The sequence below is a fragment of the Plectropomus leopardus genome, chromosome 14, assembly GCF_026936395.1.
Source record: "Plectropomus leopardus strain MGB_pleo_1.0 chromosome 14, ASM2693639v1, whole genome shotgun sequence".
Taxonomy (NCBI): domain Eukaryota; kingdom Metazoa; phylum Chordata; class Actinopteri; order Perciformes; family Serranidae; genus Plectropomus; species Plectropomus leopardus.
In genome coordinates, this window is record NC_142189.1 from 12,534,395 (window position 1) to 12,550,467 (window position 16,073).

General features: G+C 41.0%; 2 protein-coding genes across 2 annotated transcripts; one reads left to right on the top strand and one right to left on the bottom strand.

The window, feature by feature from the left end:
- The first annotated feature begins 3,705 nt into the window (after window positions 1-3,705).
- marcksb (myristoylated alanine-rich protein kinase C substrate b) lies at window positions 3,706-6,381 on the top strand. The gene is made up of 2 exons (XM_042500971.2): window positions 3,706-4,097; window positions 5,063-6,381. The coding sequence occupies exons 1-2, from the start codon at window positions 4,002-4,004 to the stop codon at window positions 5,639-5,641; spliced, it is 675 nt and encodes a 224-aa protein (XP_042356905.2). The 5' UTR covers window positions 3,706-4,001; the 3' UTR covers window positions 5,642-6,381.
- Window positions 6,382-10,557: 4,176 nt separating this feature from the next.
- Window positions 10,558-15,734, bottom strand: col10a1a (collagen, type X, alpha 1a). Its single transcript, XM_042500929.2, has 3 exons — window positions 15,630-15,734; window positions 15,153-15,276; window positions 10,558-13,038 (listed from the first exon to the last, which is right to left on the bottom strand). The coding sequence occupies exons 1-3, from the start codon at window positions 15,633-15,635 to the stop codon at window positions 11,204-11,206; spliced, it is 1,965 nt and encodes a 654-aa protein (XP_042356863.1). The 5' UTR covers window positions 15,636-15,734; the 3' UTR covers window positions 10,558-11,203.
- Window positions 15,735-16,073: the final 339 nt, after the last annotated feature.

Here is a 16,073-nt window from a genome sequence, read left to right on the forward strand (position 1 = left end):
GTGGGTACCGCCTCTTATTTTGGAAGGACTAAAAACAGAGTATGATTGGCAAATTGTCTGTTTTGGGTTTAGTCAATAAAGGTCCCTTTACACTCTCATTTAAAGTATTTAATCGTGACTTTAAAAAAACGAGTTCCCACAGATCATCATACAGAAGAATTTTTATTTATTTAATTTAAATTCAATCTTTATTTTCAATTATTTAAGGAATAATCCCTCAGAGATATTAAAAAGTTAAAACAAACAACATTAAAATGTCACATATAAGAAACAAACAAGAGACTTAAAACAAACAGCCAATTTAAAGTCCTTCATCCTTTTTAATTTATTAGTAAATGTTAAAATGTTCTTAAGCAAGTTACTGAGCTGAGCAGGAAAAGAGTAAATTGTTTTTGTGACAAACAATTTTGATAAAATTATATGTCATTGAAAGTAATAGTAATAATAATAATAATAATAATAATAATAATAATAATAATAATAATAACTTTATTTATATAGCTTATTTAAGTGCTTTAAAAAATGAGCAGAAGCAACAAGAGTTTCTTGTTGCAAAAGACAACATAACAAAAAGAGCCAAACAATATTGTCAAACTAAGACCAGCACCTCAAAATGTGTTATTTTTTTCTGTTTCCGTGCTGTTGGTAGCTTAATTCTGTCAAGCAAATAAACCTGTTTCTTGAAGCCTGATTAGTGTTGACAGCTGCAGAAAATGGAGGATTGTATGGAGGTCAGAGGTCAGCATTGTAATTCATAATTACATTCCTGAGCTGGTTTAAAAATGCTGTAAATCCTTGAAAAGTTTCAAAAAGTAACATGTTCTAATCTGGGGGAGGATTGTTTGTCCTAATCATTTCAGTACATGTTGCATTTTGCACAAAAATTCCCTCCCAGTGGCTGAATGTTACTGATATTTTCCAGTTTCACTTGCATGGAAGGGTTCAGTAAGGGCAGATTATCACCTAAATAAGATGCTATGAAATAAAATAAAATAATTAGTATTATTATTTAAAAATTCAGCAGGTGATGCTGTTGATTTTATTTGGAATTAAAATTAATCCAAATAGACCTGATCAGATCAAATATCTTTCCCTAATTGCAAAGTTTAAAATGGCTTTTATTATTTTTATTATGGTATTGCCTTTTCTTTGTTTGTATATCTCTTGCTGTTATTCTTCTTTTCTTTGTTTCTGTAACTGACTCAATGCCAGTATAAATAAGGGCCACCCAGTATTGATCTTTTTTAGTATAAATAAAGGTTGAATGACAGAATAAATAACTTAAAAACAGTGTGTGGATAATAGAATAATTTCTATTTTTGTTAATGCCAAAAGACGCTAAAAACAAAAGCCAAAATAAATAAATAATCTCTCTCTCTCTCTCATACACGCACGCACACACACACACACACACACACACACACACACACACACACACACACACACCACAGTGTCCGCCTGACAGGTGAAGTCTTTATGTCTGAATGTCTGGGCTGCATGCTGCTTGTTGAAAACACTTCATGGCCTGCTGTCTTTGTCCCCTGGTTTACATATTCATGGCAGCTCACCACAATAACGACAGCTTTGCATGTAATCAGAATATCACAACAATGAGCGTGGCCTAGTTAGCCTGATGAAGGGAGGGTGGCTGAGAGAAGTCACCCTAATCCCCAAACTGTTGTCTGTCGCTGTTTTGAACTCACTCTCACCCTACTTCTCCATAACCAGGAGTCATGATCGCAAAACGTGCAGCCTCCTCCCTGGAGCCATTTTGGACTGGTAACCATGGAGATGTGGGTCATGCAGTGATGGCAGAGAGAGAGGAGACTTGTGGCTGGTGGTGGAGTCAGAGCACTGCAGGCTGCCGGAGCAGAGGGCCATAAACTCTCATTATATCTGGGTCACTGGGATGCTCCAGCTGTAACAAGTAGACAAGACGCTATTATGCAAGAAGAGGGATGAGGGAAGTTGTGGGCACAGGGGCTTACAGTTACAGGGGACGTCTGTTTACTGAGTGAAGCATATGTCACATATGACACGAGACCAGCTGAGCAGTGCTTTCTCAGCTCAGCTGTCCAAAACATGCTGTCCGTTTGACACGTGCATATCAATTTAACAATTGTGATAAATCTTAGGTTTCAGCTTTGTATATACATTTAACTGTGAATTAATATAAATTAAAAATATGAGTAAGTAAACAGTAGCCTACTGGCATGTAGACGACTGTAAAATCAACATTAAACCCACAGTTATTCTGTGGTCATATACTTTGATGTAATATTCAGTTGAAATAAATGCTAAGAGATGCACCGTAAAATAACAGTAAAATGTCAGGATATAGGCTATTCTAAAATTAATGTAATTCCCCAATTATCCTACGATCATATACTGTAATTCAATATAGGGTAATATTCTGTTAAAATAAATTACAGTAGAGCACTTTACTGTTCGGAAACATTTACAGTGAATGTTTACAATCTACAAAAATGTAATATTAAGCCGTAGGTTACATTTCCTTTTGGATATATATTCACATGGCCCACTAATTGTGTTACTGCGTATTTAAGATGACGCTTACTGTGTTAGGAAATGAAAGAGCAGAGAGAGCAGGGAGAAAAAATATTTCCAAATCTATAAACTGAATGTCATCTGCATGTAAAAACAAATGATAGTCACTGTATCTGTATTTATTTTTTTTAAACACTGTTTATTTTGGCATTGGATGATTAAATATGCCTGGGATATTTATTCCATGAAATAAGCATCCAGTTAAATCTGCAGGACAGTGAAAGCTTTATGAAATAAATAACAGTAGATGCACTGCATAACATGCTGTCATCTCTGCCGCCAGCATTGTTACTTTACAGAAAAATTCTTTATAGTTAATGTTTACAATCCACAAAAATATGAAATCAAGTTGTTGGCTACATTGTTGCATATCATATTGTACATTATGTAAGTGCAAAGCCTACAATTATTTAAAAATGCATTTATTGCATTGTTGCATATTTTAGATGACACTTACTATGTTAAGAAATGAAAAAAATAAATACACTGTAACATGCTGGCATATAGGCAACTGAAAAATTAATGTTAAAACCCAGTTATCCTCCAGTTTTATACTGCAATCCAATGCAGTATAGGCTTATATTAAAATAAATTACAGTAGATGAATTGTAAATAAAAGTAGCATGCTGTCTTTTCTACTCCACTTTGGCAATATCGTTGCATGTCATATTGTGCATCATTGTAAAAACATAACCCACAGTTATTTAAAAAAAGACATATGTATTGTATTGTTGCATATTTTACATTAACACTTACTGTGTAAAGAAATGAAATAGCAGTCCAAATATTTGCCAGTGGAGAGAATGTATCTTTCTAAATATATAAACTGAACGTCATCTACATGCAAAAACAAATGATGGCCATTTTTGTAGTTTTTGTAAAACACATTGTTTGTCTCTTGAAATCAGCAGCCAGTTAAATCTGCAGGGCAATGCAAAGCTCTGTGAAATCTCAGTCGCTGCTTCAATCAAATAAAATCAAGTTTCTGCACTCTGAAGTGGGCATAAAAACAAGTTGCTGGCCATGTTGTTGTGTCTCTCCTATTGTCCGTGGCCCCCTCTCCCTGACCCCCCCTCGCTCGTTGGATTTCGGACTTGTGATTGGTGGAGACGGCCTGGCTTTGTCGTCATAGCCCCAGTGCCCATTCATCAGTGGACTTGGGCGTTGTACTCCGCATCTCATTTGCGGTGGGGCCAATTTCTCCATTTACAAACTCCGCTCGAGAAAAAATTGAAAGAATTCGCGTTTCTTTTGCATCTTCGCCACATTTTTTGCAACTTCTCACACGTCCATTTGCGGTCGTTTCGGTCTCGGGCTGATTCATCGCTTGGAGAAGGAGGTGTCGGCGCTCGACTTGAAATATTTTGGGGAGGAAGCTTGCGGTCTTTGTTCATTCATTTGATCGGTTGGGTTCCTTTGTTGCACCAAAAAGCATGGGAGCACAAATCTCCAAAACCGCTGGAAAAGGGGAAGCTGCGGTGGAAAAGCCAGCTGAAGGTGCAGCTGTTGCGGCGAAGGCAAACGGACAGGTAAATAAAATTTAAATTATTTAAGTCTGAACTGCTCGAGCGCAATTTTGTCTCGTTTTTTAGCAATGTGTTGCGTCAATGGCGTGCTCCATGTTCCCTGTAGCGCATCCCCACGCTCACCGGCGTTCAGGGAAAGTGGCCACATGTATGCATTTTCACCGGCGAGTGCATTGTTACAATTTTACGTATTTTACAGAGTTTCAAATGGATGCATTGTATTTTAATGCTTTTAATTGATACTTTAAAAAATAATAATAATTTAAATGTGAATCGGGCCGATCTGCTGAATGTTTAATTGTTTATTCAAAACTGACATTTTTGATTGATTATAACCATGATTCTGGGGTTATGTTTCCTAAACATTGCGGTTGTTTGTTATGCATTTGGTTGAAATGTGTGCAGCGGGGGTTTGTGGCCGCTCTCACTGTGGCATGGCCATTTTACAAAACGATACCACGCCTTTGTTGCCAGATTCAAGAAAGGAGCCACGTTTTTTTGCACACGCACAACCCACTAAATCAACCAGTTATAAAAAGCACACAAAGTGGATGAAATGAGTATATGAAAATTAAAATAACACACATTGGTTGACTGCATAGGTCATTAAAAGAGGTATAAAAAAAAAAATTCCAAAATTCCTATGTTGTATCCACACTGAACGCCCCCTGGTGGATCTCAGCGGTACTGCTGTCTCACCGAGTAGCCTACTGCTGAAAGCTACAGATCTGTCGTCACTCTCCTAGTAACAGATGTTGCTGCAGTTTTAGGGCTATTTTCCTATTGGTTGCTACTAGTCATTGCATTTGATTAAATTCCACAGCACGCCAGATTTAGCAGAGGGTGGTCTTGCACACACATGTTAATATGTGGGCCTGCAGGATTACAGATCAGCATGGTCTAACTGCTAAAAACCACACTGATGTGAGCGTTCAAGAATTAAAATTTCATTTTTGGTTCCCTTCCAGGAGAATGGCCACGCCAAAACCAATGGGGATGCCTCTCCAGCTGCAGAGGACGCCAACAAAGCTGATGTCCAGGCCAACGGCAGCACTCCTACTGAGGAGGCACCAAAAGAAGAAGGCGAGAAAGCAGAGGCTGCTGAGGCCAACGGTGACAAGGAGCCCGCTGCCACAAACGGAGAGGCTTCTGCCAAGCCTGAGGAAGGCACTCCTTCCACCAGCGAAGATGGTAAGCAGAAGAAGAAGCGTTTCTCCTTCAAGAAGCCCTCCTTCAAGCTCAGCGGCTTCTCCTTCAAGAAGACCAAGAAAGAGTCTGAGGAGGAAGGAGGAGCAGCAGCAGCAGAACCAGCTGAAGGAGAGAAGGCAGCAGAGGAAGCTGCTGCTGAGGAGGCCAAACCAGCTGAAGCTGCTGAGGAGGGAGCCAAGGAGGCTGAGGCTGAGCAGCCAAAGGCTGAAGAGGAGGTGAAGGCAGAGGAGCCAGCTGCAGCAGCAGCAGCAGCAGCAGCAGAGGGAGAGGAGAAACCAGCTGAAGCTTCACCTACTGAACCAGAGACGGCAGCCAGTCCAGAGGCAGCTGCTGAGTAATCCTGCTGAGCCAGACACCGGAATGAAGGAGGTGACGGAGCCCGTCTGAAGGAATGCGAGGACTTGTCTAAAACCAGGGATTTTTTTTGTTAATTTTTTTGTTGGTGTTTGTTTACTATTCTGCAACCATCTCATCCATAATGACTGCAAGGTCCTTGGCAGTGATGGACAGGAGGTGTACTGGAGAGTGTGCTGCTTCCTCACTGCTCATTGGTGCTTGCATGTGTGACGTTGGGTGAGTGTGAAAGTGCGAATGCGAGTGTGAATGCTTTTTTTCTACATGAAACCATGACTGTGTTGACACGTTGCTGAAATTTGACATATTTTATCAAAGTATTTGGTGCTGGGCAATTGGATGTAGCAGCTAAAGCTGTGTCTGCAAGATTTGACACATTGTGATATTTAAAGGGAAAGTCCTAAACCAAGTCTTAAATGTTGTCTTTGCAGTGCACAGTTGTTTACAACTCCTAAACTCGACGCTCCTGTGGACACAACCATTCCTGAATGAAGTAGATTTAGTTAACTGTCAAACAATAGGTGCTCATCACTTCCCATCTAGACTCCACCATTTCAAAACTCTGTAGTAATGCACGTTGTATAGACTTTGATATTACTGGTTTTATGACTGAGATGTACCTAAATGACTGAAGTTTTTAAACAGATTACCCATTGTAAATGAAGTTTTTCTTGTTTTTCACCATTTGTAAGATTGAATAAAATTGGGAGATGTTTTAAGCAAATTTTGCATCAATCTGTGATGACTACACACCACTTAAATCTACACTCGAAAGAAGCACACAATTCTGGGTCAGGGGTGCAATCTTTGAAAATGACATCTTTTTTTGTAAATATAAGGCTTCGCTTTCTTCGATATGGATTGTAACATTGCTTACAAACTGGTTTTTAGGTCTTCAGTTTCTTTTCTGTGAGCACTGATGAAGAATAAAGGACTGAAGTGGCACTCTGAGCTCATTTGTTCATAATGTTTAGCAAATATTAAATGTTGCCCCCATTAATCCACTTAAATCCACCGCAGGTGCAAGATTTCAGCATTGTGCTGAATGACTGAGACATGCACACTGGTGTTTTGCTTTACAGCACCCTCATGTGGTGCTTTACAGAAATAACAATCAGAGGTTAAGTTTCCATCAGCCTGAGTGGAGCATCTTTAAATCTTTTTGGTAGCTCACACTAGTTATGCTTTAGGAGGCCATACTTTTTCTGAAAACTTAATCAACTGAGGCAAAGTGAAATTCTGCAGGAAGGAATAATCACATTAGTATGAAGACTATACAACTTAAGCAAAGGAAAAATGCATCTTTTTTGTTAAGAGTAAATACATTTTCATGAAAATTAAAATCCCATTCCAAATTCAGTGATCAAACTGGAAAAATGAGCAACATTAAAATAACCACAATGGCCAGATTATAAGACAATAGGCCCTGGGTTACAGATATGCAGATGGCCCCACCACCTCATGCATGGGGTCAAGACAAAGACTTTGTGGTGGTTTTGCCCTTTTTTGTTGTTGTTTTGCATCTTTTGGTAATTATCAATATCCTATGTCCCCTTGTGGTAATTTGTGCATCTTTGTGGTTTTGTTTGTAATCATTTTTGTCTCCTTGAGGCAATTTTATGTGTTTTTAAGGTATATTTGTGTCTTTTTTGGTAGATTTGTATCACTTTGTAGTTCCTCTGCATGCTTTTGAAGTCATTTTGTGTTTCTAAAGGTATACAAGGTTTACACACTGACACTTTGGGCCCCTGAGCCTGTGCCCAGTAGGCCTGTCGTTCACATATATGTGTCGTTCACATATATATGAATGACACTTAAAGGCCCTAGTAAGCACATCCTAAAATACATTGCATCATTACAATAATAATCCTTTCTCTAAACCAGCCTAATTTGCAAAGAGACAGTGAAAAGTGTTTGTGGCCCTGCAGTATTTTAGGAAGTGATTGACTTTCTCGGGGAAAAGCCACAACATAATTATGTGAAGAGATTCGGGGTATGTTGTGTTAGCCGCTTCACCGTAAATGATAGTGTTCGAAACAAACATTTTTATGGCGTCTAGGGTTTTAGTATCAACAGCAAACAACTGCAGCACATACCTAACTGTTGCCTGCTCTAACCATCGACATGCTGGGATTCCTTCTACCAAACCCCACCACCAGAAAAAACACCAGAATCTTTTTAAGAGTAGAAGAGGGTGCTGCAAACCTCTCCAGGGTGTTTTTAGTCACCCACATCTGCACTTATGCTCATTTTGAAACCCTCTATTTCCTTTGCACCCAGTTTAACCCGGTGTGCTGCAGCTTTTGTCGCCACAAGAAGGGTGTGTTTTACACATAATATTTCTATTTCTGCTTACTGGTCTGCATGTCCATCTTGGTCAGGTTGTTGAGGGATTTGTTGCCCATATTGGCCTCTGGTGCAGCATCCCATAATGCCCACACACTCTCCATCCTCCTTAAAGTGTCTCCTCATTGTCAGCTGCTTTCTAGACAAGTTGACAGATAAACCCAAATAAATACAGCCAGGTGAGCCCGCTAAAAAGCAAAAATATATCAAAGTGAAAAATCTTCCTTTGAGTGCAATAGATAATTTTGGAGTGTGGCTTTGTGGAGTCGACCAGAGGCAGCGCTCCGTCTGTGTTCCTGTCTGTCCCACCTCATGCACCGACCGCACAGCGTCTCTGAATGGCAGTCCCCTCAGATGGCAATCCCCGGCGGTTTCTACCAACCGGCTTCCTCTCTCTTCTGCCCCGAGGGGCCCCTCACCTAACCACCGTCTCGCTCTCTCTCCAAGGGAAGATCAAACAGCCGCTGCCCTGCCAGGGGACCATCCCTGTCCCTCATCCCACATGCTAACTATTTTCAGCACACCCATATTCAGACTTACACGGTAGAGTAGCTTTTGTAAACTTTGGCTGCAGTACAGGCAACCAGTGGCCATCATGTGGGGAGAAATGTATACTTTATGATCCTCATCCTTCTCAGATTCTATACCGGGAGCAGTGGTGTGAAGTACCAAAGTACATTTACTCAAGTACTGCACTTAAGTCCAAATACCTAGAGTCTATTATTCTTCAGAGATAATTATGGTCCTTTCTATGTTTTTTTTGTGGTGTAAAGCAGCAAAGTACATTCATTCAAGTATTGTAGTTAAGTCAGTATTTCCAAATACTTCTACTATTTTTCAGAGATAATTATGGTACTTTTTTGGGGGGCGCAGGTAACATAACTGCTTACTTAGATTCTACATACAAAACAAAGATCATATTGTAAAATAAAGCACCTTGTCACAATTTAAATTTGGCAACATGCATCTAGCATGACTGAAAAGTCTGAATGCAAGAGCCCAAATGTTTTTAAGTTCATTTGTTTTCACAGAGTAAAATACCCAACAGTATACAACATAACGGGGTGGGGGGGGCTCAACAAAGATGGGAGATAAGACAAGTTTACACAAGAGTAAAAGCATATTAAGTTACAAAAGGTAACAGCAAATAGCAGCATTAACATAAAAGTCAATAATCAGTCATGTAGGCGTGTGTGCAAATGTCTGTAGTTACCAAAAGAGCCTGCAGGAAGGTGGTGAGCTTTCATGTCAGGAGCCACAGAGGGCCCAGGTGTTGCTCATGAGGTTAATTGATGAGGACCTTCTGCCTTGACTCAGAATAACAGACACACCTAGTGGAGTGAAGGGCTCATCACTTAACTTTATTTATCCCATTTAGGATTTACTTGCAGTACATATAAAAACATTTTTAATACCATCATCCACTTCTGGTGCTCACAAGAGGTTATAGGTTATAGCTGTTGACAAATACACTAATAAACATTATACAGTGTGTCAGTCACCATTAACTGAAACTTAAAATGTAAAATCAAGACTTCATCTTAACATGTATGGACCAATAATGCTTTACTGTTAGAATATTGCCTCTTTGAGTGTATCTATCATACTAACCTAGTCTATGTGGCTATGTGTAGCTAATATGGTAGGATCCAGTGTTAAAGGGACAGTTCATCCCCAAATAAAAAATGTTGTTTCTCAGATATACTGGAACTAGATGGCACTCAGCTGGTGGTGCTTGAAACACCAATAAATGAATTGGAAAAACTCAACAGCAATGTCTCTTTTTCAGAAATTATTAACGATAATCCACAGATGTTGTTGTGAGCAGTTTTATGTAGGAACTGTTTTCTTTCTACTAAACTACACCTGCCGAGTGTCATCTGGTTTCATTAGGTTGGAGAGAAGGCAGATATCTCCAACAATTTGCAATTTACATCAAAGCAATCTTGATGATGAATAGAAGTACAGATGAGACGGAAAATGTTTATGTTGGGTTGAACTGTCCTTTTAAATGTCTTTTGACATTGTGACCATTGTTGACTTTTTATATTTTGGCAAAGATGTTGTATTTTGCAGAACTTGTGGTAAATGAAACCAGGTAATCCATTTTTCTTTAATGTGTCTTTGCTTACAGAGTTGTACAAAATCATCATAGAAAGGTTTTGATTTTATAGTTTGTACCATATTGAAGACAAAGGTGACAACAGGTGGAAAGGTGAGCACACAAGCCATTCTTAAATTTGGCTCATTTTCATGCTGCCATACTGGAAACCATTCCTTCTAAGGTGTTCTTGATCCAGAAACCGATGCTTCAGGGGGCAAGGACATTTTTCTTTTTAAGAAGTAGGTGCAATACTTACATAAAAACCACATCAGACAAGATGAAAGTGGCATGACTTTCATCACAGAATCTAAATAATTATAATCCAATAAAGACTTCTTTACGTTCTACATGCACCTCCAAGTGATTTGTCTATTGGGTAAAATATCTTTAATTTTTTAAAATAATAATAAAATAAACTTTTTTTCAAAAAAGTGCTTCTGAGACAAAACATTTGTTTCGACATCTTTTATTTTGGTCATTATGCTTTACATGACATAATGCATGTTCAGGGATACAACGTTGCTGCTGGTAGTTTGTGTTTGCATGACAGTATTCTGGTGACTTATTTCATTATAATGGTCAATTTGACCATTATCATTTCACAATATTCAAGTCACATACAAAGATAACAGTTACAACATGTTGTACAGAAAGTATTTGTGTACTTTTAATAAGATTATTGGTCACCCAAACAAAAACAAAGCAGGTACAAAAACAAAACAAAAAAACAGACAAACACAAAGTTAAGAATCACCAGTTGAAGTCAGTATAAAAGAACCAGAGTGGAAAAAGAAAAGGTCAGGACACAACACAGTTATAACACCTCAATTTCACATGCTGTCTCCATTACAAAAGCTCACTGGCAACTTTGTGGATTGCTTCCCCCATCCCTGATCACCTATTTTCATAAATTAGTTTTCCTTCTTCTAAGCACCTATTTCTTGTAGTTTTCAAGTCGTGATGCTACTATTCCTCAAATAAGGGTGAACTGCCTGTCTGCTTGATTGAGGAAAAATTGAACAGGGAGTTTACTTTAGTTTGAGAAATAGATTGCAAATTTAGTTGGTTGGCTTTTGGGAACTACTGTATCAACGTATCACGTTGAAGCAATGAGGAACCCAGAGAAAGAGCAGTGGACATTCTCGGCGGCAAAGACACCATTGGCCTCATCGTCGGGGATCTGGACATAGACTGTGTCCTGCTCATCGAGCAAGAGGACAGCGCTACCGGACATCTGGTCCAGGAAGCCCTTGTTGTACTCATCGTAAGTGAACATAACAGGCTGGCCGTTCTTGTACAGAGCAACCAGGGCATGAGCGCCATTAACATGGATGCTGTAGGAGAAATAGTAAACTCCAGGAATCTGGCAGGTAAAGATGCCGGTCTCAGGGTCGTAGTGATTCTCAGCGTTGTACACAATCTGGTCAAATTTGATTGGGCTGCCAGCAGCAGGGTAGGGGGTGGCCAGAGAAGCAGTGAAAGCAGACATGGGGGACTTGACCATAACCTCGCCCATTCCCATGCCCTTCTCAAACACAACCTCACCAGGAGGACCAGGGGGGCCAGGAGGGCCAGCAGGGCCCATTGGTCCCTCAGCACCATCGTCACCGGGCAGACCGGGGGGACCCTGAGGTCCGGGGACACCCTTGGCAGCCAAACCAGCAGGGCCAGAAGGACCGGGGAGACCTGGGTGTCCCTTGAGGCCAGGAGCACCAGCGGGACCCTGAGGACCAGCAGGTCCTCTGGCACCTGGAGCACCATCAGCACCAGTAGCACCTTGCTCACCTGCACGGCCGGGATGACCTTTGGGTCCAGCAGGGCCTGGAATACCTGGGGCACCTGGGATACCTGGGGCACCTACGTTACCCTTGTCACCTGTGGCTCCAGTGGCCCCTCTGGGTCCAGGAGGACCAGCTGCGCCTGGGTAACCCTGCTTGCCTGCGAAACCCTGAGCTCCCTGATCTCCCTTGTTTCCCTTAGGTCCCTGAGCTCCAGTAGCACCTGTATCACCTTTAGGGCCAGCAGCGCCGGGCTCACCTGGGAAACCTCTTGCACCCTGAGGTCCAGCAGGACCAGTGGAGCCAGTAGCACCAGTAGCACCAGTGTATCCTGTTGGACCCTGGTCACCCTTAGCACCTGTGGCACCTGTAGCTCCTGTAGCTCCTCTCTCTCCCTTCTCTCCATTTGCACCTGGCTTTCCGTATCCGGGGACTCCGGGGGCACCAGTGGCTCCAGCAGGTCCCTGGTGGCCTTTGGGGCCCATTGGGCCGGGCATACCTGGGGCGCCGTTCTCACCTGGTTTACCTGGCATACCTACACCGGGGGCACCAGTGTGTCCCTTAGGTCCCTGAGGTCCCATGGGACCAGTGGCACCATCTCTACCTGGGCTACCTGACTTTCCTGGCTCACCGGGGGCACCTGTCTTTCCTGGCTTTCCAACTCCAGGCTCACCTGGTGCTCCAGCTGGGCCTGCAGGTCCCTCTGCTCCTGTCTCACCCTGAGGTCCTTGAACTCCCACCCCTCTATCTCCCTTAGCACCTGGCAGACCAGGAATACCTGGATGTCCCTTCAGACCAGGCTCTCCTCTAGGTCCCATTGCTCCAGGAAGACCTGCAGGTCCAGGCTTGCCAGTAGCAGAGAGGCCAGCAGGTCCAGGGCTTCCAGAGGCTCCAGGGGCTCCCCTTGGTCCCTGAGGGCCGGGGGCTCCAGTGTCTCCCTTTGCACCAGGTCCTCCATTGCTGCCAGGTTTGCCAGGTCCACCTGGTGATCCAGGTTTGCCAGCGATGGAACGGCCAGGAGCTCCAGGAGCTCCAGGGGGTCCTTGGGGTCCGGGAAGACCCTCAGCGCTCTCACCTGGAGGGCCAGGAGGGCCAGGAGGTCCCTCTGGGCCAGGCTCACCTGGCTCACCAGGCTCACCTGCCACTGACACCACTGTGAAGAGTGAAAGAGAGAGTTCAACTTCAGTACCACCAGAACTAAAGGTACTAAAATCAGTTACTAAGAGGTACAGTTTGGACTAAATACATTAAAAGTACATTCATTTTTTTCACATTGTATACATTGAAATATATACCTTGGATCTGTGTATCATATTCATACAGTACTGTCTTAAAATACAAGCACCTCTAGCACTAATTATATCCCATTCAAATGACAGAAAGTACAAGAACATGGAGCCATTGGTCATCTCTCAGGCCTGAGTGTGTGTTTGTATGAATACATTTTTATAGCATCTTGTTGACTTGCAACATGGTTTTTCAATTGTCAAATGTGAGATAAATAACACATTTCAAGAAAAATTTCCAATGATTGTTGTTCTTGTTCATTGTTTTCATGTATTTCATTTTCAAGTTAAAAATGAAGAATGCATTATGAAAGAGTTCACTGATTGGTCCATATTCAGTGATATTTGATTCCTGGAGGTGGGGCAAGTTTTATTCCCAGGAACCAATCATATAGTTTTGAGGTCTGACTGCATTGAGCTGGCGCAATTTTATGAAATCCTTTAAAACTTAAACTTGCAAAATCCCTCAAATTAAATGAGTTTTTTCTGCTTTTTAAAAATACTTATATTTCTAGATCTATTTTATTATCTAGACATTCATGTAATTACAATGTAGAAAATGTAAAAATAATAAATTATTTTTTTAGGTTGGTTATAAAATGTGTTTAATAGCCATTTCTTATACTGTGCTGGTCCAAGAGCTTTACAGACAGTTTGTGACTTGTTTGTCAAACAGTAGGTCTAAATGAGAAGGAGTTTTTTTTATTTGCTGCCTTAATGTGGTCACATGTGTGTGAGTAAAAAAGCCTCACTCGTTGGCTAACTGCTGCTGAGTTTGGATAAAGCCAAACAGATGTTTCTACTTCTGTGTGAAGGAGGCACACCCAAACCAACCACACTGCTGGGTGACTGGACTGTAATTGACAGTGTCAAAACTAAAAATAATCCACTAACAGCTACTTTCTCAAATAAAAATAGGAGGTTGAATCACACAAAAGGAACATTTTATTTTTATATTGCATTCATGATACACAATATTTTAGATTTTATATTGCATCTTAGCCGACACTCTACACTATGCCACACTAGATTTTTTTTTTTTGCATTTTAGCCTGCAATCCAGGTCATATTTAATATTGTTAAAGTGTAGAACATCTCTGAATATACTAAGGATATGGATCTTTTTCTTACTTTGCATTGGGAATCTTCAGAAAAAAAGCAAAGTTCACTTATTTTTTAAATGAACCGAAATGTGCACTGACTAACATGAATGTATGGAAGTGAATGAACAGATAACATTTACAGTTAAAATGACAAAAATGAAAGACCTAAAGCGCTAAATGCACATTTCAGACTTACATCATTATGTTACTAAAACATGAGTAATTCTTTTGAACTGCGGATCATGCAGTGAACATTTTGCATCAGATAGTTAACAAAGACAGCTCCAAAAAAGTGTTTGAAAATGTCTTTTGGGTTAACCACCATAATCACAAAATGAGAAAGACCCCAAATCGTTTAACCTAAAAATGTTGCAAATGTGATGGCCAAATAAAAGAAAAGAAAAGAAACTACACACAAAAAAAATTGCATGCATCAAATCCTATGACTGCCAGAAAAAAAGAAATTGTCAAGCTCTGCACTGAGTAAATAAACCATGTTGTTCAAATCCTAGATCTAACTTGACTGTCTGATTGGAACAGCATGCACACTGTTGCAGCCAATCAGAGCACAAGGCAGTTTCAGCGCAAGGTGGAGTTCAGTTTTCAAAGTAAAGTGCAGCTGGCTTTGGCCAGCATCCGTCTGGCTGCTTCTGCTGCTCCTGTTTGCCACAGCAAAGATGCTAATTTACCAACTGAAGATTTAAAGGTAAGGCAAAACTGTCACAAAATGTTGCTCAAGTAAAGATTGTCTTTAGATAAAAAAAAATGACTTAAGAGGCACATTTTGTAGTGACAGACTAGACTAATAAGAGGAGAAATGCTAGTGTTGAATTGTCAGAAACAGGTTGCATTCAGAGCAGGAGGTTGTGTTTTCTTACCATGGCTCTTCACAGAGTAGGGCACAACCTTCTTTACTACATAGCCCCCTTTTCCATGGGCTGCAGCCAAGGCCACCATGAGGAGGAAGATGCTTGCAACTCGTAAGTCCATCTTGCCTAAAATCTGCAGGGAAAAGAAAAGGAGACAATCAGTACAACCACTTTCAAAGCAAGCTTTCTCTTCAGTTTTTAGTCATAGTGCAAATCTTAGAAACTTTTCAAGCCAAGATTACAGGCTGAGCATCTTTGCAGAAACTCAATGAGATAGGAAAAGTTAGAGTAATAGGAAAAGTTTTGATCTAGCCAGAGCAACCTGGATCCTCTTTGAATATTGCTCAGGATGCTCCAAGCCAGCCAAAATCAACCCTCTTTCTCCAGCCTGCCACAGGACACACTCAAGGCCCAGACAAAGCCTGGATGTTGAACACACTCCTCCAGAGACAGAGCAGTTTTGAGAGGAAGAAAAAACAAACGTACCAGCATCCAAAGGGGGTAAAACCAATCTCTTCAGCACCAGAGCTCCTGGTGCTGCTGTATATCCTTAGGGTAGGAGCACAACTGAGGATATGCTGCCTCCCAGTACAATGATGTGGGTATTTATACCATATCTACCCCTCGCATCATTAAAAAAAAAAGAAAAAAAAAAGCCCCCACCACGCAAGTACCTCCCTCCTCAGAGCTAGGCTGTAATTAGCAGACAGAGCTGCCCAAAGCGGGCATGTCACATCAGGGTGCCTCCATGTCTTGAAGATCCAGACACATGATTATCACTTATTTCAGTCTTCTTCTGAACTAGAAAATAATCATGTACAAAGCAAAGATAAACGAATACATAAACAAAGAATGCAAACAAGCTTGGCAGGAGGAATAATCGAATAACTCTTTTTTTATATTTTCAGTCTGGCAGTTTTCCAGCAATAT

What these genes read in the sequence shown, in the direction of transcription:
- col10a1a (XM_042500929.2), bottom strand. An exon ending in CTACTCTGTGAAGAGCCATG is followed by an intron (nt 13,039 to 15,152) that starts GTAAGAAAACAC and finishes CACTCTTCACAG; the next exon opens with TGGTGTCAGTGGCAGGTGAG.
- marcksb (XM_042500971.2), top strand. Translation starts at nt 4,002, where the DNA reads ATGGGAGCACAAATCTCCAAAACCGCTGGAAAAGGGGAAGCTGCGGTG. An exon ending in CGGCGAAGGCAAACGGACAG is followed by an intron (nt 4,098 to 5,062) that starts GTAAATAAAATT and finishes GTTCCCTTCCAG; the next exon opens with GAGAATGGCCACGCCAAAAC.